At 37.1% G+C, this 23,656-nt stretch overlaps 2 protein-coding genes across 8 annotated transcripts in view; both read left to right on the top strand.

Moving 5' to 3' along the window:
• Positions 1-9,645, top strand: part of SPDL1 (spindle apparatus coiled-coil protein 1) — a 28,023-nt gene extending 18,378 nt beyond the window's left edge. For 5 of the 7 annotated variants that reach the window (XM_080554764.1, XM_080554766.1, XM_080554762.1 and 2 more), the window contains exon 12: positions 211-6,319. In XM_080554764.1, coding sequence (XP_080410890.1) covers positions 211-761 — 551 coding nt within the window. In that variant the 3' untranslated portion in view covers positions 762-6,319. Of the gene's footprint in view, positions 1-210; positions 6,320-8,757 lie in introns of those variants that run through there. The other 2 variants (XM_080554767.1, XM_080554768.1) reach the window with 2 other exon arrangements.
• Positions 9,646-12,410: 2,765 nt separating this feature from the next.
• The window catches only part of DOCK2 (dedicator of cytokinesis 2), a 286,898-nt gene continuing 275,652 nt past the window's right edge, over positions 12,411-23,656 (top strand). The window contains exons 1-2 of the mRNA XM_080554755.1: positions 12,411-12,676; positions 21,160-21,243. Of these exons, the coding sequence (XP_080410881.1) occupies positions 12,634-12,676; positions 21,160-21,243 (127 nt within the window). The 5' untranslated portion in view covers positions 12,411-12,633. The remainder of the gene's footprint in view (positions 12,677-21,159; positions 21,244-23,656) is intronic.

Below are 23,656 nucleotides of genomic sequence, written 5' to 3'. Positions count from 1 at the left end.
TAACTTTTGTTCGGATGCATAGTTACCAATAATTAGTTATGTGAATGGGTACTCTTTAAGCAATCTAAGTAACCTATTAAGAATTATTCTGAGGTCTTTAGTCATGTGAAATGCTCTTTACTAGTTTTGATGGCTATTAAGAATGTGTTGGTGGACAAGTTAATCCCAGCTTTACTTGTGTACGAAAAATATATTGCTTTCTTTCCTTAGAGTTACTTAAAGTCACTAAAATTAAAAAGAAGAGGGAGAAGATTCCAGTGGACAGTACCTGTGAATATCTGGACAGCAAAAATACTTCAGTAAAAGAAGCTGCTTTCACTCATTTGCCAATTAAGGAAGAAACTACGGTCACTTGCAAGAACTTGGAGCAAAGTGACTCTTCTCCCAAAAAACAAGTTCTTGAAGCGCCACCAATAAATGTAGCTCTTCAAATGATGCACAAAGTAGTTGAACCTGACAGAGAAAGAAAGAAAGTTAAAACTGAAGATGAGAGTCATGACAACTATACTTCACATAGCAGAAGTGGAAATCATTCTTTGACTTCGACTGCCCCCAGGTCAGTGTCAACTTCTGTGTATGGTCAAGGCAATCAGCACAGACCTGCATCTCTTTTCTTTCGCTGCATGAACTATGCTATCCACTTCTTTATCTGTTTCCTCAGTGTTGCATGCAGAGTAATTCCTCAGCTCCGGCTGCCTGCGTTCAACCTCTTAAAGCCTTTTAGAAAGACTAAAATGATGGCTCATGGAAAAGACTCTTGAAACTCTAACTACCTTTGAAATAACTTTCCCGTTACTTGAAAAAGTTTAAGGTGCGCAGATACTGTGACAGATCACTCAGTTTGCTCTTCATTCAGAAATAGGACTGTTTCTTGATCCTTCAAAGCTGCTGTATAGTTGGATTGCATCTTAAGGTAACAGTCAGCAGGTATCATGCTTCAGTCTCTGAGGACAGCTGGAATGAGGAATGATGTGGCTAAAAGCCTAAGAATTACTGAATATTTTAGTAATTATTAATCCCATTTGGGTTAACATAACTTGCAGTATACAAAATCATGTTTAATCATGCTACGAATTCATATTGGCGGGCCACTGACTTTACTAACCTGGATGCATGATAACTTGAAATATAGCTGTTAAAATTAAGATCAATCTTTTCCTGAGGAAAAAACCTGAGAATTGTAGTTACTTTTTGTTAGATAGTAAAGTAACTTGGCACAGTAATTATAACTTTTTTTCACCTTGGTAAAAGGAATGTTGTTTCCCACCCACCAACCCCAAGGTGGTGCTTTTGTCTGCTGTTCATATTCATAATTACAATAAACATAGTATTTTGGGGATAGCTTAAATGATACGAGCTTATATATTGATGATGTTTGCTAGTAAAAGTAACACTTCTTTCTAGCTTCCCATCACCCACCCCCTTTCCTCTGAGCTTTCTTCAATATTTAAGGTGTGATTCTGTGTGTATCTCTGATAGTTTGAATTAATTACGTGATCAAATAACTTTCAAAGAGAAAACAATAGAACGTTTGGCAGAAATACAGTGAAGTTGAGGGGATTTCTCTTCCATTTTGTGAAGCCTCCCACATCTGTATCATCCCACATAGAAGCCGTTTTCTTTGGCTTTTCATGTAGTGATATAAAGCTGGAGAGAAAAGAATGGCTTGGGAATCCGAAGCGACTTAAAGCCTAAACCCTCCCTGTCCAGAAAGTTGTATTTCGTCTGTCCCCCCACAATCAAGCTTCCATGTTTTCCCCCACCCCTAGTACACATGCTACTTTAATTTGTTGTTGCCTACAGGGGTACTTGCTATGTTCTCCATAGCAGTAGCTTTATATTCAACAGATTTTACGAACCATCCCATGAGGAAAGGGTGTGCTAAAATAATGCAAACTTGAATTTAGTTAATTGAGTATACAGAACTTTTTATATGTGACTTGTTACGGGGTGAACTGCAGATTCTTGATGGTATCAACAAGGAATTGTTCACTGACGTTGTTAAAATTAGCAGTGTAACCTGAGTTGGGATTTAAATGCTTTGATTGAGGGGAAATGCTGTGTCTTGATATCCAACATCCCAGAGGGCATATGTGTTTCAAACGAAGTCTCAGCCTGTTCTGGAATAAAAGCGAAGAAAGCTTAAAGATACTTTAAGGTACTATGGAAATACTATATGTAATGCATAGGAAAGAATATGGTGATTAGAACAGTAGATGATTAGACAGGTCCTGTCAATAACAAATACTTTTCAGACCACTTTAATGAATCTAGGATGGCAGCAGCTTCAAGGCTGGAGGAGGCCCTGCTATGTGGAAGTCTGTACAGTAGATCCAAAACTGCATTCAGATGTAATTGGATTGATATTTTGACTCTCAGATCAATTGTTCATGGTTGCATTAGATACGATTAACAGTTTTGAAGTAAGCAAACAGTACAATCTTCTGAAATGGTCTGGAAAAAATATGGTAGAAAGAGCAGTTTAAATAGCTATGTCAGTGTATGCAGGGACTGTTCCTGAGGAGGAAGGAGCAGGGAAGTCAAGCTTGGGTGGTGAAAGTTGAGAGGAGTGATGATATTAATTAATGATGGTGTTCTGTGCACGTAAAGGTATAGTTATCATGTAACCTGGGTGTGAATATCTATCTTCATTTTCTCTTATTTATCTGGAAAAGAAGGTAAAATGTCTGCAAACAGAAAGCTATTAGAAATAGTTTATGTGAACTGAAGAGGTAATCCTCTTGCGAGCTGAAGGGGTTGAGGAGGGAAAAATGTTTTATGGGATTGATGTGTTGGAAGTAGAGGGAAAAGAAGTGGAAGAAGACAGTTGTAGTTCAGGTGGGTGTACTAACTTTGTACCCATTGCCCTTGGTCCACAAGAAGAATAAAATAAAAATCATTAGCAGGGGGAGGAGGGACACCCCTACAACACCACACACAGACACACACAAATAACACCTCCATATCCACCTTTAAGGTGTTCAAAATGGTGTGAAGAACCAGTAAAGGGTAAATCCAGACAGAAGGTTCTGTTTGTATTTGAAGTTACATTAATGATCTATTAAATCCCCAATGAATGATCTTGTTAAGATAACACTGAGGATTCCCTTAACCGTAACCTGTTATGACTTATTATGAAGTAGGAAGTTTTGGTAAAATCTGAGCTTTTGAGAAGCTGGCTTTTTAAACAAAGCATTTCTGGACTGTTCTGTGACGGATATGGGTAAAAACCCTGCACAGTAATATTGCTAAATGCAGAGGCACAAAAAGTATGGGCAAGTTGAGCACAAATGTGGACCTGCAAATTGAGATTTTGGGGGAAGAAGAAAATATTTGGCATTGGTGTGGTAGGTAATTGTCAGTATTGTATCTTGTGTGGAGGAAAATGGGATGCTCGAGCCAAGAAGGCTAATGTGGTCATTGGAGGGTGTTTTTTGTCACTGGAGTGGTATTTGTGCAATAATCTGTCTAGTTAAGTTGTTAGAGTTGCATGAAATGTGGCACTAGAAAGAGCCATAGCAAGTGTGAGTGGGTTGCAAACCTCATTTCTAGCACGTGGTGTTAACAAGTGTCATCCTAAGTCATCCTAGCTTTGGAGTGATTGAGAAGTACTCAGAGATGATCTGTATGTACATAATGGTGGCAGATTTCCTTGCTTGTGGAAGTCTTGCTTGCTAATGTGATACTTAGCAAGATAAAGATAGATAACTTCGAACTATTAGTATACGTACACATTGCAGATGTATTGACTTAGAAAAGTTTTAAGGTAGCAAATGAAACATAGGAAATGTGATTGTTGAAAACATGGTAGTTGAGACTAAAGGCTTAAATATTTTTGTGATTATTTTCAATTGTTACTGCTATTGTAATTGAGAGGTTATAGGTGGTGATATTTTCTTGGGCCAACTGGTCTATAAAAAGATAGAGTTCTGTACAAAAATGCTTTTCTTCACTTCTGAAACTCAAATAGCAAGTTTCAGCCCTCGCTACCCAATTGAGTTTGCCTTTATTTTTGAGGTTGTTTACTTCAGTTTGAACTAAGGAAGGACTTGTGTGCCTAAAAGCTTACTTGCTCTTATAAATTATTTAGATTGGTAGTGTATGGCAAACTTAACTTCATCTGGACTTGGGTTAAACAAGAAACTTTTAACATAATGCCTGTGGCCATTTGGCTGAGCAAGAGATTTAGATAACTAATATTCCCTTCAGGGTTTTAAGTGTGACACCCATCCGCAGAAGGTAAAGTGGCATCTGATGAGACCAGTCAAGCTTCCTTAAGTGGGTAGAAGAACTACGTCATGCTTATGGAGTGTACAGAGATAAAACGTGGTGGAATCATGTCATCATAGTTGAACAAGCATTTATTTCAGAGCAAGTGTTTAATGGTCTTCTCTTTCTGCTCTATTCCCCTGTGCTGACACTGGATGGGATTCCCCGATTGTGTGGGGGATGTTCTAGGATCTGTCTTGGTATGAGGGTTGCTGGGGTAGCCTGGGCTGGCTGCGAGATGACCACCAAGCCATTCCCTCACTCCCCCTTCCCAACAGGATAGGGAGAGAATAAGATGAAAAAGGTTATGGTGGAGATACGCAGAGATTGCTTACTAATTACTGGGCAAAAATAAACTCAACTTGAAGATTAATGCAATTAAAAATAGAGCAATAGTGAAAAACGAAGACAAAACGAATCACAATTAAAACAATAAAATAGTATCATGGTGAACAACTCCCGCCACTTCTTCCCAGGCTCAACTTTGCTCCTTAGTTCCCAGTTTTTACCTTGTCCCTTCTGAGTGGCACCAGGTGGATGAGGAGTGGCAGCTTGTAGTCAGTTCATGACACACTCTGCTGCTCCTTCCTCACGCTTTTGCTCTGCTCCAGCTTCGTTCCCTTCCATGGGGTATGGCCTGGAGATCTGCTCCGATTTGGTTCTCCGTGGGCTGCAGGAGAACAACCTGCTTCACTGGGGTCATCTTGCTGGACTGCAGGGCAGTCTCTGCTCAGGTGCCAGGAAGATCTGCCCATCCTTCTTTACTGACCTGGGTGTCTACAGGGTTGTTGCTTACGTGTTTTTTCTCACTGTTGCTGTGCAGTTTTTTTCTTTAATCCTTTCTTAAATATGTTATCACAGGGGTGTCCCCAGTGTTGCCATTAGCTCAGCCTTGGCCAGCAGCGGGTTTGTGTTGGAGATGGCTCTGGCTGGCATGAGGGCGGACCCTGGTTGGTTCTTACAGAGGCCACTACTGCACTCACTTCCCTCACTTCCCCCACCAGCACCTTTCTACATAAACCTAATGCATGGCTTATCTGTCGTTATGAAACTTGCTTTTTTTTTTTTTTTTAAACCTGGATTAGTTAGTTTTGCTTCGTGGCTGTTCAGCATTGTACTGGCAACAACAGCAACGTTCAGTTAAGCGTCAAGGAACAGTAAGTTAGTAGCTTCTTAGGAAAACTGTACAGTCAAGAGAGGAGTCCATAAAATTACTGTTACCTCTTCCTGGTCAACTGTAGATTCATTTTGAAATTAACAGTACTACTTCAGAGAGAACTACCTGTCACTTAGGGGTTCTCAAACTTTTACATTATAATACTTTAAGCAAACCTTGACTTTAAACTTAGAACAGTCAATAGATATACTTTGCCTTTGACTTTTATGAATTCAGAGTTGCTAAACTCACAGCTAGGTTTTTGTGGTGCAAAGTGGGTTGTCTTAGAATATTGTTCAAGCTTTCTTATGGGGGGAGGTGAGTGTTGCTGAATTCTGAACTCAAGCACGTGAATTGGACTGTATGATTAAACAGAAAAATAAGTTTAAAGTGTGACACTTCTGGGGAATTGCCAGGCTAAATCTCAAAATGAAACATGCGCATAAGCAGTCACCAAGGCAGTGCGGGTAAGAAGTGCAGGTGAGCATAAACTGAATAATGTCACTTTTTAATAACACTGCTCATCAAAGTGCAATGGACTGTACTAACGTGCATCCTTTTTAGAGTTAAATTGATGTGCACATTTGAAATTACAATTGTATTTATAGGGTGGCTGCAGAGGTAGTAAATACGGATTTGAAACATGTTTGAGGTTCCTGCTAACAGCAGTGGAATTATTTCTGTAGTAGTTGTGGCTGAGTATATTAAAAAGGTAGGAGAGCTTTACCAGGATGCTTGAGATATGTAGTGGTGTTGTCTCCAACTTTGAATTGTGATTGAAAAACTACCCTTTCCAACTTCGTCAGTCTAGGTAGTCATTGCTTGAGACACTTGAATGGCTTTGTGTTGTATTGGCATCATGGTGAACCCTGGAGTGGACCTCATCAAGCCACTTTGTTTAGGTCTTCCAAAACATAAGGCATTGGTCTCTGAGTTAGAACTCCAGTTCTTCAACAGGTAGCAAGATGGTTCAGCTGGTACGTGGAGGCTGTAGTTATTCTTTGCTGTAGACAGCAAAGAGCAGGTGAGCATTTTGTTACAAAATAATTTTGGAATTTAACTGAAAATGGATTTTGTCCCTTCTCTTGTTGCATGTAGTATCCTGAAGTATTTCCAGGCCAACTATAATACGCTGAAGTGAAAGATGTCTGGTGGAGCCCTGACATGGGTTGCTGGTATTTATTTGTTTGGATTGTTAGCAGGAGCCTTACCTGTTCATTATCACTTTAAAGCGTTTTTGTGACTTCTCAGTGCGTATTTACTGTAAGCTAAAATTTTTGTAAGTGGAAGCAAATTATGGTTATCTATTGCTGACCCAGATAAAAAAAAACTCCAACTTAAGGAGTTTATTATTCTGAAATATCTCATTTTATTCTCATAAGTCAGTATCAGTCCTCTGATATTATTAACATAGTCATAGAAACTTGGGTTACTTTATGTTGACTTGTATACCCATTTTGCTGTACTTTTGAAGCATAAAATTAAGTTACTTTAATAGCTCTTAACTTTGAGACAGTGTGATGTTTCTCAAAAAAATTTGATTTCCAGAGTTACTTTGCTACATCTACAGTATTAGGTGATTCCGTTCAAGGAAAGTATTCTGTATAAATCAAACTGTGCTGCTTTGGAACATATTTCAAGTTAATTCTGTTTTCGTTTGGCCTTTTTGTTTTGTTTGAAACTTTTCTTTGTTCTGTTCCCCCCCACCACACACACACTTTTTATAGGGACTTCTTGCTGGGAATTTTGACTGCTAGACTCTTTGGAGGGGCAGGGGCGTTGGACAGGTGTTGTTTAAGGTGGAAGAGAGGGAGGGACAAATGAGTCTAGCGTAGAAACAGATGCTTAGGCACGAGCAGTCCATTCTTACAGATGCTAGGGAAACACAGGGTGAACTGCAGATTAAACACTAACCAGAAGACGATTACTAAGAATTCTCTCCTCCTTCCCTGAATTATAGAGGTTCTTGTTGTAATTGTGTAATTATTTGCAAGTTGCAAGTCTAAAATGGAGTGCAGCTGGTGGCAAGCAGATTATGGACAAAAGATGGTTACCCATCGGAATGGCAAGTGTGGACTTGTTACAAAATCAATGCTGGAATGCAAACAGTCCTACAAAGGGGAGATGCACAGCAAACCGTACTTGCTATTTAGTGTTTTGAGACAGTGCTTATAGAAAACAATGTGCAGAATACTTAAAATGGTTAAGTGCTTTATTTGATGTGTGTGTGTGTGTAAAGATCAAGTTAGGAGGAAGGGGGGAGAATCTAAGTTGAGGTTCCCAAAATACTCCTATTCCAGTTGCTTTCATGTTGTTTGTCTTTAGGCATATCTCTATTACAAATAAATCTCTAATGACTTTAGCAGTCCTTTTTGTTTGGAAAATCATTACTGAAAGCAGCTGTAGATTGTTGTGGACTGCTCACTAGTGGCTCTTCAGACCGCTAGAAAATAATCAAGTTATTAGAGAACTGCTTTAGCGGAGATGTGGTGATGAGTCAGCGTAAAACTTGTGTTGGTATGTCAAGCAACGTGTAATTTGCAACTTCATTTTCCATAATTTGTTTTGCTGTTGAAACAATCGTGTATAATAGTCAATAATCTGTAGGAGGTCCGGAGATGCTACTATCGATTAGTTTTAATGACATTTGTATGCTTATTAAGTGATTCTTAATTAAAGCATCCAATTGTGCTGAGCGGTCTAATTGTTTTTTAACTTAACACTTTAACAGCTTTGCGGTAGCTAACACTGTATTCCTGTTTACATTCATATCAGAATTAAAACTTGTCACTGGACAAATGATGTAATTTCAAGCCTGAAGATCAAGTTCTTCCCATTTCTTGTTTTCAGATCTTCAGGAACTAAGATAAAGCAGTAGTAATGCAAAAATGTGGTTGGAAACTAGTATCTTGCTTTTTCTAGTCATCTTTTGTATTGTTAATGCAAAAGCTCAACTTGATCACACCTGTATGATGTTGCTGGGACTTCATGTGGAGCTTTGTATATACTCCTGTGATGTGATCATCTTTGCACACATGGCACCATCAATGTGTTTTTTTTAAAGGCTGATCCCAACCAGTTACCAATTTCAGTAAGCTTTTTTGCTAGACTGCAGCAGATAAGAGGCAAAAAAAGACAATACGTGAAGTGATGAAATGTGAGGAGGAATGATACAAAGACACTTTTCACCTTAATTTATTCTTAATGCTCCTTGCTCTCTTTGCACATGGATGCTCTTAAGCCAGTTGGCTTGCTCAGTTTTGCTTAACTTTTATGTTAGCTCTGTTTTGTAATAACTAAATATGTATTTAGAATGGTTGCTTTGCCTGTAGGTTAACAACTGAATCCAGATTTGAAACCACGGAAAGTGAAGATAAGAAGGAAAATATAATCACGACTGAGAAGAAAACACAAAAGAAAAAATATACTACATTGTATGTGTCTTCTAAACCAACTTCTGAAGCACAATGTGCTCAGCAGTAAAACTAATTTTCTGGAAGGAAGCTGGATAGTTTGGAGTCCTGCTTCAGCAGGAAATGCTGAGTAAACTTACGTTGCACGTAAATACACAGGTTCCTAATATAAATATTGATCTGCCTTGTTTTCTGAACAGTGTGACTACATTAATGAAAGCTGCACTTTTGATGTCTTAACTTCCCAGAGAGCGCCTGTTAAGTACCCTGGCAATGGGACCTGAAGTGTTGCCTTGTCTTGAATCTTAGCTAAGACTCTACATGCTTGTTAGTCATCACTTGTTGGAAGTATAGTGCTATTCTGAATGATAAGTACTCGGTATTAGAAACTTTATTATGCAATAATAAAACAGGGGTTAATCCTGAGCAAGACTGGCTAGACAATGTTGATGCAGAAGGAAACTAAGTCATGAGCAATTGCTCCTGAATTTCTTTCAATTCCTGGATTCAGATTTCATAATGATTTTTCCCCTAATATGTAATTGTTCAGCTTTCGGGCTGACCTGATTGTCAAGATGTATGTTCAATTTTTTGTGCATTTTGTGGGTTGGTATACGTTTGAAACTTTTAAATCTTGTATTTGTATGAATAAATAAAATAAACTTTGCTTTTTATTCCTTCTTAAAATTAGTCTGTTGCATTTGAGACAAAACATTTTTCTAAAACTGGTGTTTTTTGATTGACAGATATTTTATTGGAAGTATTTTGTTTAAAAAGTACAACTCAATAAAAGCTAAGACATTGTAATACGTGTGCTGTGTCTTATTCTTAGATTAATCATACCTTTCTGATATTTCATGCAGAACAATTTCGAGGGGAGCACATCTAAGCTAGTGCCTCTAAAGTTCCAGTGTTTACATTGGCAATACAAGATTGAGCCTTCATGCTGTAGTTTAAGCTCCCTCTAGTGAATGGTTTAGCCACTTTCCAAGTAAAAGATGGAAGATGAAAAAAATTTTTTTTTTCTTTTTAAATCAATTATGAGGAAGATCTCTTGGAAGAATCTTACAGCCCAGAGCTTTTAGTTTTTAAAGGCTGATCCACAATACTTCTGTTGGTATGTGTGAATCTAAGACCCCCTAGCATGCCTTCTTTATTTACTCCAGAGATGTAATTTCAAGCTCATGGTCAGCATCACGAGATAATGGGGAATAATAAAAGTAAACTTGCTGTATAATGAAATGTTTTGTTATATTCTAGTTTTGGCCAAATTCCTGTTTGATTTGGTAGCTAGCACTATAACAGTGATGCTGACTGCCACTTCCTCACCATTCCCAAAAGAACCTCTAAATACTGTTTGTAAAGGAAAAATATTATTGCTGCAAGTTGGAGGATGTCAATCTCTTGCATAATCATAAGTGAATATATAATAGAATTCAATTGTATCATTTCCTCAAAAGGAGAAACTTAATATCTTTCCTTATCCTTCAGTCTTACTTACGAATTTGATAAACTGAGAATCTCTCATTTCTTGTTTATAATATTCCACGATATTAGAGTAAGCTAGCAACTATCCATGGCCTAGTTCTTTTTCTTCTTGCCACTGATTTTGCATGTACGTACTAAATGGAAGAAATGCTTTCCATGGTGCAAAACATTAGAAGAAACCCTTTTTTTCTTTTCCATCAATAGTGAAATAGTTCATTTTGTTTACTGCACATGGTGATGCAACTAACACTACTAAAGTACATAATAGTTCTAATTAGAGGAAAACAACATCACTTCAACAAATGAATGAAAATGCTTAGAGTTACCTATTTATCCCCCCCAAAAAACACTATTGCTTTGCCTGCATTACTGTAGTTTCTTGAGCCTGTAGGTCTCACATAATAAATGCATGTTTACAGATCTCTTAAAGAATTTGATCTACCAGCTGGCAGAACAAGGCCAGAATTGAGGCTTTTGTTGCCACAGCGTACTTACAGTATTGCCTTTTAAGTCCTTGGAGGTGAAATTTCTGTATGTTCTTTTCGAAATACAGTAGTCCTGTGTTGTGCCTGGTCTGTAAATGATGGGTACTTTCAAGTACATAAACAAGGAAGTCTTATGTGACTTAAATGACGAAGCACGTTTTTAAGTGAGTACTATATTGGAACAATTTTCTTCAGGACTTTTGTATTAGAGGGAAAAACATAACGAGGAAGACAAATGTAGAACAAGACATTAAATGCGAGGCATGACCGTTAGGCCAAGTAGTGTATGGGAAAGGGTGACTTGCTGAAGTAGGGATTCAGAGGAGTAAGGAAAACAGTCATTGCAGGTGAGGAAGTTACAACTCAAAATCCATAGTAAAAAGAAAGATGAAATGGTTCAGTCTCAAAATCTACTTTTGAGAAAAGAGTATAAAATGGGTGTTCAATGGAAAAGAATAGTTAGGACTCCATAGCTGAAATTGGTTGTCCTTAGATGGAGACGTTCTGAGTTGCTCACAATCTAGCTCATGTTAATAAACATAATATGGAGCTTCGGTGTTACTTTTAAGCAAGTTAATTTTTCCCTATGAAATAATTAACCAAATCCTTCCACTAAGGTTAGCTAAAGTTTTGTTTGTTTGTTTGTTTAGCCTCCAGAATAGGTTTTGGAAATCCTTATGCAACAAGAGAAAGACTGGCAGTCTGGACTTCTCTTAACTGCTAGTTAAAATCAAGAACTGACATGTCACGTGTCATGAAAGACTATCCTCACGGGTGTAGCACAGCACTGTTAAACTGTTTTCAGAAGCCATGATTGCTAAGATAGAAAGTAATATCCTGAGGACAGGACTATTATATGGATTTGTTGTACCGAGCTGGAGATAAGAACAAATCTCAAAATATTTTCTATTTTTTAATGTTTTAAACTCACAAGTAAAGAATGTGAACGCAGGTGACATACTTGTTTTCGATCCCATATATTGTCCTTCATCCAAACGGTGAACAACTTTGCTTGATCTTTGCTTACCCAAAACATCACTATGTAAGTTCTCACACACCTACCTGTGTAAAATTAAGGGCTGTAAATATTCAGTAAACCAGTTCTTGAAGTTTTGTCTAGATAATGAGCTTTTAAGTGCTGCTTTGTTTAGAAAATGAAGAGAAACTCTCCTTTTCTCTCCAAATGTAGCATGAGAGAAATAGAGAGGAATGGGTGGAGTTTGAAATGTGGCTTTTTCTTCACCTCATTTCTCTGAGACAATTTCTATTATGAAAAACAAATCCCTTTTCCAGGGCAGGTTAAAAGCAAGTTCATGGCTTGAAAAAGCCAAATCATTTAAAATCTGTTTCTGTTGTAAGTTTAAGAAATGAGGGGCATTTTGAAACTGAACTGTTCAGTGTGTAGAGATTGTCACAGTGGCTGGGCTTTGCACATGGTAGCCTTCCACGCAGATGCAAGTTGAAGAGTGGTGTAGGAGAGCAGTGTAGTGGTTTTGCTTCTTTTCGCCTGTTGTTGTGTTACAGCCAGTATCATGCAACAGAAACACCCAGTTTGGGTTTCCCCTCCCCCATGACACTTGGGTACAATATCTCGAATTGAGAAAAGAGGAAGGAAGCTCACAGCTCAGAAGAGCAGCAAATCTCGCAGAACCCTCACAGCTGCCTCAGCCAGCTTTAGGCTCCTCCTAGGCATCAGTAACAACAGCTGGGAAACGGATTTTGCTTCCAGCTCCTTTTGCTGGTTGCCCATTTTGAACTTTGCACCCTTTAAATCTTGTTTGCCTCGGTGGTGGGCATCCTTTGGAGCCTCGCAGACTCATGTATGATGGCGACATGGCGCAAGACAGACAAGAAGAGTGGCGTGGGTATGTAACTCAGTAAACTGCTGTTTGAATTTTGTCCTCATAACTTCTGAACAGGATGTGGGCAGGTGTTTTCTCTAGTACGATAACATCCTTCACTTTATCAAAGTAGTTTAACTGAAATGATCGATTTCATACAAAGTTTTAATTTTTCAAAGAGAATGGCAATTAGTATGTGAATGCCAGCTTGGGAGATGTAACCATTCCACCCCTCCGTGCTCCCACCCATCTCAGATCTTGAACTCTAATAGTAACACAGCTTTTCCCACGTCTGTATTTCAGAAACACATTGAATAAGTAGCATATTGTTTAGTAAGCAGTAGCTAGAAGTTACGGTGAAACAAATGCTGGAGAAGGGGAATCCTACAGGCACTTCTGAGAAATCATGAAGATGTTCACTTGAAGTTAGTGTTACTGAAAAAGTTGTATATGAGTAGTAGTAGTAAATTCCTTTTTTGAAAAGAATGTCACCTTCCAACACCAATTTTCCTTAAAATTAATAATGTTAATTTCCATAAGACTGAATTGCAGTTAAAATAAATAAATAGCACCTTAAAATTAGGAAGCAGCACTGAAGCACTTGAAAGAAATACTCTGCTGAAGTTAACTGTGAGCTCCCAGTACAGAACATAGTTAATGTTATATTTCTTATAGTTTATTTTACTTACTAGTGCCTAGTTAGTAGTCTGGAATCCCAAAATTATTTTAAATGACTGTTATGTCAAGGAGGGTGTAACGTTTTCATTAAAAACACTAAAAACAACATTAAAAAACATTAAAAAAAAAAAAAAAAACAAACAAAAAATGCCAAACCGGCTTCATGAAATAAAATGAATCAGGGAATTAATAAGAGGAAAAGAATGTCTTCCTGTTCAATTTCCATGTGCAGCAGGGAGAGAATTGTGAAATAGAAGTGCCTTGTTCTGGTGGCAGTTTATATTACGAAATGAAAGGTGTAAAGATTTTCTCTTTCATTTTTACAAATAGTAGAAAGTACTTCACTTAATTTTAACACTTTTTTTTTTCCCTGAAAGCTACTGACCTGGGGGACTATGACTGGATTTGTTGGATGTGGTGTCTGTATTGGTATACTAGTGATGGATCATACTCACAAGAATAATATAAAACAATTTTCACTTCTAGAGGCTTCTTACAGGGAACGTTTTGGGTTGGAGCGTGTTGGACATAATAACAAAGAAAGTCTTATTCCTCCTGCACCAGATTTTAGCATGGGAGACCATTATGTAACCTGACTTGATGTTCCGTGTGATGCATGCTAGTGAATTTTTGTTCATACCCCTCCAGTGGAGCAGCCTTGGGGGTATGACCAATGCATTTCCCCTGAGAAGGCCTGCTGTGCTTTGTTGACAGTGGAATTTGACAATATGTAACTTCATAGCCGGTATTTAAAAGGCTATTATGATCTTGTAGTCCTTATGGTATCTGAAAGCTGCAGCAAACCACATATACTAAAAACAATCTTGTGAAATCCCCCTGCTCCGGCAGGGGGATTGTACTAGTTGATCTTTCAAGGTCCCTTCCAATCCCTAACATTCTGTGATTCTGTGAAATACATTACTTCAAAAATAAGGGTAATTCAGTCCAGTGATGTTTGTTTCATGAAGGCTAACAATGCATCTTGATTGAACAGTTCACTTCACTGTTCTACTGAAAATACCCTACTCAGAACATAAATTTTTGCATAGCAGTACTTTTGTCTACCTCTGATCTAAGAATATTTAATTCAAAAAACCAAGAGTTTAACTAGAATCACTTATCATGAACACTTTAATTTTAGCACATAAGAAGCAATCAAATACTAGCAAACATCTAATGGGTGTGTTTTAACATTGTTTAAACTGCAATACAGATAACACAATGGGGAATTATCAAAAACTCAGAAGGAGTAGGATTTACTTCTGGCAGTGAAATAGTGCTCTTGCCGCTTTCCCAAACGCTGTCAGCTCTGACCATGGCATTCATTTCACAGTAGCTCATAAGACCTTACAATTGCAATTGTGATTATGTGCAGATACCATTTCCTGAAACATGGCGTGCTAGAAATACTGCTGCTCCTCCTCCCACCCATCTCCCCGATAAGACTGTTGTCTCCTCAAATCTGGTTATTTATGACAACCTGGAAGTCTTGAAAATGGTCTGTTAGTATAAGAAGTCTATTTCAACTGCTCATGTGCTAAAGACACATTAGTGTTACTCAAGTCAGTCACTTCAATGAATATTGCAATTTTTGTATCATGGGGGGTGGGGGGATTCGGCACTTGGGAAATTTTCAGGTGCCAACACAGAGAACTGTACCTTGTGGACTGGGGGTCAGAACTAAGGAAACACTAACTGCTCTCATACAAGCATTTTGGACATCAGTGGTAGTTCAGTGTCAGAAAGACTGAAGATGACAGCAAACTAAAATTTTATCTTTTTTTATTTGCAAGTTATTTCGAAATCATTTCCTGCTGCGAATTAAGACGTGACTTAGCACTTGAACTACTGTTGAGTTTAGTTCAAAGAAGCCAACAGGCTCCACTTGACAAAGAGATATCAGCAAATTGCATGAATAATGAAATGGGATTCAGTGCATAAAATGGGAAATGGTGCAATGGATTATTTATGTTCTTAAGGAAATTCACTTGTGTTCAAACCCAGATGAGATTTATAGCTTTGATAAGTTTTCCTTTATATATGTAAAGGAAATGATGTATCCACTTTGTGAGGGAGCAGATGGAATTATCGTTTACACTATGATAATTCTCAAAGCTGGTACCTTTTCCTCTGCATATATTAAAAACAACAAGAAAAAAGTAAACCCAGTTAGCCAAAGAGTAACTTGCTCTAGAGCGAAGACTATGACTTTGGCTGAGCCGGACTAGTAATGAACCAGATGAGAACTGAGCCAACTGTTTAAAAAAAAAAAAAAAGTTTTATGTCTGTGGGGGGCTTAGCATTAGTCTGTAACGTTTGCAGCCGGCAGATATCAGATCTTAAAGAATCCATGACATGACCCATTTCAAAGCTGGAAAATAATAGCTGCTGTTTAAGATTGAGGTCAAGTGCACTTTGAACATAGATTTCCTCTAATGTAGTTACCACAGCTATAACTGATTATTGCAATGCTCTACTAAGTGTTCTAGATGTCTCCTCCATGCATTCCAACTGTTTCTTGAAGAATGGCAGGTATGATTGTGCTTTCCAATAGGAAGTCCAAACCAGAATCTTAAAATTAAAGCTCTAGAGTAGGTTGCTTGTGAGAACTGACACTGCAGACTTGGTGGTATTTCCTTCACCCCGTGCTTGCTCCTCTGCTGTTCTAGGGTACAAGCACAAGTGATTTTGATGTATAAGAGAATCTGTGCAAGTTGTGTCATCATGTGGGGTAATAATACTATGACTTTACTCACAGTTTCTATACCCACCCCAAGTCTGTTTCCTGCGTTATATAAAGTTTTTCTGTTAAACTCTATTAAAAGTCACTTCATACCTGTATGTCAGAAACAATGATATCAATGTCTGAAGCTTATTCTTTACAAAGGGGAATAGGGAAAATAACAATAGTCCAATGGACTTTCCAGCAATAATAAAATACCACTTAAATGAGTACTCATGCATGTAGTCTTTCCTTGTAGGCCTTTTTCACTAGGGAGCATTCAATTTCTGCTATTGCAGAATTACTTGAAGTTAATAGATAACTACAAATTTAAGGAAGGTCAGCAAAGCTGAAAGAAAAGCCGCAGCTTATATACAGGAGTTCCTTTTCTTAGCCATGCCAGCTGTTGGCTCGCACCCTGTTTTGTTTTCCTTAATTTACATTGGAAACTAAATGTATTTGTTCTTTCATTACATAACTAGGTGAGAATAGCAGGAGAATCTTTGACCCAGAATAGACTTAAAAACCAACCAAATAACAAACCAAAAAATAATCAGGGATATAGTCACACTGAGGATTTAGTTACAGGCTTTTTGGAAGGGTGTCAAAGAGGTTTTTGGAAATTCAGTATTTTTATGCTCTTATTAATAGGAGCAAAAATAGTGTAACTACTTAATTTTACCTATAGGAAACTCAGGGAATGATGAAGCCTGGAAAATAGAACAGCTATGCTGAAAGCACGCTTTTGTCTCAGTAAAATCAAGCAATATGGGCAAACTGAGTCTACCAAGATAAAGTGCATTCAAATTGACAATCTTCTCAAGACTGGAAGCTCTTTGACCTCTTTGTTCTTTGACCTATTTTGTTTTCTATGTTTTTGTCTTCAAGTTTCTGATGAATGATTCTCACATTGAATTTGTGAGCATTCAATTAACAGCATGCCTAACACCTTCCAGTTTGGTGTTCACTGAGATCCACAAATTTTATAGTTTTGTTTGTTTTTGAGAAATCAAGGAATACTGTTAGGACTGCATAGTATTTTCAGACGAGATTTGTCAGTGTCCTTGCTGAGTAATTTCACACTATTTTTTATGATAAGAAAACAGTAGCTGAACACAAGGAATTAATATGTCAGGAGAGAAGGTGAAATTTTTATATTACTACTCATAAAAGTAGAGTTGTAATGTTTCAAATTAAAATGGAACAGGATTCTTGCTGAAGCTCTTCATTAGGACTCTTTGAATATTCACTATTGCTCCATGAGTTATCACATGGATATCATGCCAGATAATTATCCTACCATTGTCAAGTGAAATTAAGAGTTTACAGAATCACAGAATGTTAGGGATTGGAAGGGACCTTGAAAGATCATCTAGTCTAATCCCCCTGCTGGAGCAGGAACACCTAGATCAGCTCACACAGCAACACGTCACACAGGAAGAGCTGATTGAGCAAACCTGTACCTCAGAAGTCATCTTCAAATTCTTTTTAAGTGGAAGGGTGGAAAGTAGGCAAGGAAACCAACTGGTAAGAAAGCTGTGAGTAAAAAGTGGGTCTCAAAGTGAAAAAGGTAATGGTCACACTTCTCTTATTAAGCAGGGCAAGGACTTCAAAGGAAGTAAAATAAGCAGGAAAGACAGGTAGGAAGATTAGGTTAATGGCTTCAGTGTTGCAGGTTTGTGAGATTTTCCTTGCTCACCATTGCTGTCTTGCATTAGGTTACAGTCTGGTATTTTTGATGAATGCTGAGAATCTGGTCTTTTTAAGTACTCGAACCCTGAGGGAATTTAGCTGGTTTTCATGACAGAATACTTTTGGCTGGGTTAGTGAAGGGATCCTGGAGTGCTTTGTCTTTTGAATGTTCCCAAACAAGCTACAAAGTGTGCTTTATTTATTTATTTATTTTAAGGCTTGTCATCTTCTAAATTGAGGATGTGATCTAATTCAAATAATAAGTTAATTGCATCTTTGTCCCAATCAGCAGTTCTTGAAATCTATATTTTAACAGGAATCCTACTCTGAACAAAATGCAATTGGTTTCTTGGGAAGTCTATAAACATCTTGTACATGTTTTCATCATTATTTTACTTTGGCAAACATATGCATACCTACGACATTTAATGAAAGAGGCTTCACAGTCATATATATATCCAGTAGCATATATTTTATGCTTTAGTTTTGCATATATCTAGTTGGAGGGATGATCATATGTTACACACTCCCATTTATGTGCTCTTGCTGTAATTGACATGTAGGAATGAGATGGAAGCACAGGATTATTTTTTTTTTAGCCTTCATACTCATTGTTTTTATGCTACTGGAGTGGATACTGTTAGACGTCTTATGCTACGGGTGCCTGAATGTGGGAGAGTGATGGCAGGGTTAGATACTGAAGCTTCTTAGACTGTCTTTACAGCATGTGTCGCTTTGAGACGAACAAGAACTGATATCCTGGGCATGCTCCATGGGACTGATGGGAATCCCTTCCATCTTCCATACAATTCAACAGCTTTTTGTGCTTTAGCGGAGTTCTGCTTGGAAAATGTCTCATGTCAACAGTGTGACCTGTTGTTTTCTAGACTTGCTATTGGGTTTTAGAAGGGACGTTGGCATCTTCAAACAGATCTCATTGAGGCTAATCAGTGAATGCCCTGAGACAGTGTTCTTCAAAGTAAATTGACAACTTTCTTCACAGTAATTTGAAGGGGCCTTTATTTCAGCTGTCTGGAGAGTTTATTTTTATAAATCCTGTTGTGATTATCCTATCAGATAACATATGAATCCATATATTTGTGAAGTTGCAGTTAACAGAAGATACATTTGGATTTAATAGTCAATCTTTCATTAACAACTAATTCAAAAATCAGCAGACATGGTAGTAAAGCTGTCCAGTGCTGTAAAAAATACATCTGGATGTAGCTGATGGTATTAGGTTGGTTGGTTGTAGCGTTTTTTGCAACTGTATAAGGGAAATGATTTCTTGTCATAAAATGTCTGGATATGTCTATAGTTAAAATGTTTTAAAGGAATTAGTTAAACTCTTCCTACTGAAAAATCCCAATACTACAGTAATAACTCTGTCATTAAGTTTCCACTTACTCATTTAGAAAAGTCTTAGTTGGTAAAACCACTTCCGTAGTCAGTTAGTTACCACACTTTTCAATATATCAATTGCTATTAAGTGAAGTTATTAACAGAGGGCTAAAACAATATGCAATGTAAATATGACTCAGTAATTTGCATCCATATTTTGAGACAAATGCATCTGGAAGTTGCATATTTTGAAATTGAAAGAGTATGTTAGTCAACAGTAGTCTTAATCTACATGGACCTTTCAGGAAAACAGTAGCAGCCTCAGCTCCACAATCTACACATACACTCTGGAAACAAGTGGCATATATCTGTAAATGTAATAATACTTATAAGGGTCGTTAGCCATCTTCACTTACTGAGATCTATTTTAAGACTAACAAAAGTAAGCCAGTCTGAACGTAATTACATATCTACTACCTAAATTTAATTTTGTGTTGAGCTAAGTCAGTTCTGTGAGAATGGGTTAGAAATCATCATAAGATTATCTTGAATAAATGGCTTAATCTGTAAAGCAGGGCCTCTCCAAGTGTTTTTTTTTTTCTTTTTTTTTTAATGAGTAATGATTCAATCCCTGTTCTACCCATCTACCCAACCAGGAGAAGTGTCAACAAAAATAAGAACTTATTTTTGTTCAAATAAGGCTCTTAATTAAATATGACATTCTTTCTAACTTGTTCCAGAAATATAATGAAATCATGACAAAAAAAAAAGAAAGAAAGAATCATAGAATATCCCAAGTTGGAAGGGACCCATAAGGATCATCGAGTCCAACTCCTGGCACCACACAGGTCTACTCAAAAATTCAGACCATAGCATCGTTAATGGAACATTTAAAAAGTGAAAGGGATGAACCGATTTAGCTCTATGTTTCTACTTTGGGCATTTACTTGAAAGGCAATTTAATTTGAGATTTTAAACATAGTCTTAAGTAAAATGTTTAAGTAAAATGTGTCACTAACGTACCTTTTGGCCTAGCAGAAATCAGCATGCTTCTTTCAGAAGCCTCAGAGAGAGAGAGGAAAGCAAAAAAATATGTTGGAATAGGCTGAATGGAGGCAGATCTTTCTAGATGAGGTTTCCACTAGTTCAAAATATTGCATGTTTGGATTCTCTGTATGGATGGATGGACTGGGAGACTGTCATGAGAAAAGGAAGAAAAGCCCTGCACACTGGTATCTTTATGGCACAATGGACGTCATGGTTAGTAGTTAGTGTGCTGTTACTACATGCACAGTTTAATTGTGGTTGTAGGCTCACGTACTTTAAATAGTTTCTCTGGTTGATACTAGATTCAATAACCACTTCTAATCTGTAATGCTATTGTCTATAAACAAGCCCATGAAGAAAAAATGTGCAGAAAAAAAGGCTTACCATAGCAGCCCACATCCTGCAGTCTTAGAATGTAACAACTAGCAAAGAAACTCATTTTTCTTGAATTCTGTCTGAAACTTAGCTGTTTTTTAAACCCATGCAGATAAGGTTCTAATTGGAAGACTTTTTAAATCTGCCTCTCCTTTGTTCCTTTTGGAGGGATTAAGTACAGAAAATTAAGAAACTTTCTACTGCTTCCAAATGAAATAGTTTCATGTTAAGATGAAGACAGTTTACATGTGTTTCTCTGTCCCCATTATCCCCAGCATCACTGTAAATTTCTAAAACTGTGCTTTAAATTCTTAGTTAAAGCAGTAGACTAACAAATTTGCATCACAATGAACATGTATATATTGAAGATGTGGATCTAAATATGTGCTCTAAAGCACATACAGAGTAGTTGCTATAAATGACTTCATTTTCTTGCAACAATGACCTTTTTCATAACATTTACATTTTCAGAAGAAAAGAGATAAAAGTAATGATAGCAGATGAAGCTTGGTGATAGAATTACAGTTCCATTTATTTATTTATCCTAGTCTATTTATGCTAGTATCAGAATCTTAATAAACATGTGCTTGTCAGTTTAATTGTAGTGTATGGCTATATTGAAAACCAGTATTTTTGCCCTCTAATTTTTCAGCTATATACAATTTCAAAGGCACGGGAGCACAACAGCTAGCTCTACAAATTGGTGATGTGGTCCATATCTTAGAGTCCTGTGAAGGTAAGCCAGTGGACTTAAGGATGTAGTTTTCTTTATTTATATAATTTAGTCTTTTTACTTCACACCAATTACCTGTGTTACATAAGTAGTTGTCTAAATGGTGTTGGTATATGTTTATATTATTGCTGGCAGTGTTCTGTTTTGAGGAACAACTTATTCATTTTTGGAGAGCCAAAATCAGAAATGTTATAGTACATGTGGTTTTCTTGGGATGCCATTACCAAATGAGGAAGTCATCAAGGTAGTTTGTGACATTCATGCCAGATTGTACTATACCTGACGGAAGATGCGTTAGATGCAAGTATTAATGGAGCACATTTTTGCCTCTAAACTAAATATTTGTTGCTAGATATTTCTTATTGTTGCTAAATATTTGTTGCTATTCAGCACCATAGTATTCCCATATTATAAGAAGGAAATCAAGTATATTTAAAGTATTCTGTAGTTCAGCATGATAAAAACACTTCTGAAAACCATTTGACATATTGAATGTACTAAACAACACAAGTCCATGTCAAGTAATGCATAACAAATATTCAATATGCTGACCCGAGCTTGGGTATGTGGAGTTGGTATGTGGAGATAGCTGACCAAATGGCCTAAATGTAAAATAAGGACAAGCAGCAGAATAATGAGAGAGCATAAAATTTTGTAGATTTGTGAAGCTGAACTCATTGTTGATACCAGAGTGATAGTGTATTCCTTCTTATTGATGTATACCTTCATATATTTACTGAATTACCTCCCAAGTCCACCAAAGCTCTTAAGTTTTTATTAGTATAAAGCAAAGACATCAGAATTATATCAACTCAACATTTGGGTGTCTTTGCAAAAGTCACTGTAACAGATTTGTTGTTGTTGTTGTTTTTCACAATCTGCAGTGATATAGCTGACCAGATTAAAACTTAAAAATTAGATTTTAAAATTATGAAGTTCTTCAAACTTTGCAAAACAACTATAAAATTATCTTCATCCTACTTCCAGTGTCTGTCATCTGTATCTTATTAAATGCAGTGCATGTTAGAGAGCAATTTCTGCATTGTGCATTCTGAGAGACAGTTCAGAGCTGTAAGCCACTTTTGTCACAAGACTGCTAAGAATTTGAGGCTAGCTGTGCCCAGTCTATTCCACTGCACAGATCTCTAAGCTGTTTGGAAATGGCAAGGTCTTTAAGAAAGGAGCATCTGAGAAACCACATCTCCAATGTTTAGCAGCACAAAAGCTTTTTTTTTCCTTTTTGTGTATTCGTAAGAGAAATTCACTATATTCACTATAAACATAACTGAAAAAAATGGATGTAAGTCATTAGACTACTAGACAACAGATGCATCTTTCAAAGCCATGAGTAACAATTCATGTCCTCTCCTAAAAGAAGAAGAAGAAAATAAGTCTGCACAATTCTTTAGGTTTTTGCTAAGGGGAGAAAATATACTTGCAAACCAGAACCTCCTTATCCTTGCATTGCCTCTGATAATGGCAGAAACAACCAGCATTTCAGGTTTCTGACCTGAAACGTGCTAAATTTGTAGTCAAGTTTGTGAAGACGGCCTGGCAACTGAAGTGGTGATCTTATGGGGTTATTTTTTATCTAAAAATCTGTTCTGAATCCACTGCCCTTATGCCATGTCATAACTTGTTTTTAAGAAATATGTTTGTCAATGAAGAAGTGCCATCTTTCATGTTGTGCACATGAGGAAGTAGATCTTCTATCAGATACCTTAAAAAGATGATGCCAGCTGCAGCTGAAGAGTAACCAAGAGTAACAGTTTCTTCTCTGTGCACATTTTGTGCTATTTTTGTTTGTTTTACATGTGCAAAATATGCATGCAGAACTTGTGTGTGTAATCACAGCACATAGAATGAAATGGGTTTTAAGCATTTATTTTTTTTTTCTGTAAATTGGAGACTATGTGAAAATCATTCAGCTTTAAAAGATTTGGAACTTTTCTTGTTGAGAAGATACTGAAAAAAAATCCTTGTGTTAAGAAAACACAATGATCCTTGTGTTAAGAAAATACAAGAAAAATATTCTTTCTTTCTTCTAGGTCAATAATTTCCCTGACTCTTTTAATTTTGCCTTTCTCACAATTCTGCTTGTTGATATTTGAGTTTTAATGCTTTAGTTGTATGGCTGACATACTTGTGCTGTGTTAGAAATTTTGACGAGAAAAGGTGGTAGGGAAGAAGTATGTCTCTTCATGAAATTACAGTCAGAGAAAGTAAGCTTCAAGTCATAAAATGCTTCCTTGGGAATGAACTAGAAGCCAATGCAAAGTCCAGTAATGCTGCTGTGCAGGTAATGTTTCATGATGATGGAACATGTGTACAGTGGGCATGGCTTCTGTTTTAATTTAGTAAGGTTGAACTTGATTTTATGTTCTTTGTAGAATTTTATTGCAATTTAACTGGGGCA

This window comes from Anser brachyrhynchus, assembly GCF_964034855.1.
Source record: "Anser brachyrhynchus genome assembly, chromosome: 14".
Lineage (NCBI taxonomy): Eukaryota > Metazoa > Chordata > Aves > Anseriformes > Anatidae > Anser > Anser brachyrhynchus.
This window is presented reverse-complemented; position numbering and strand designations above follow the sequence as displayed.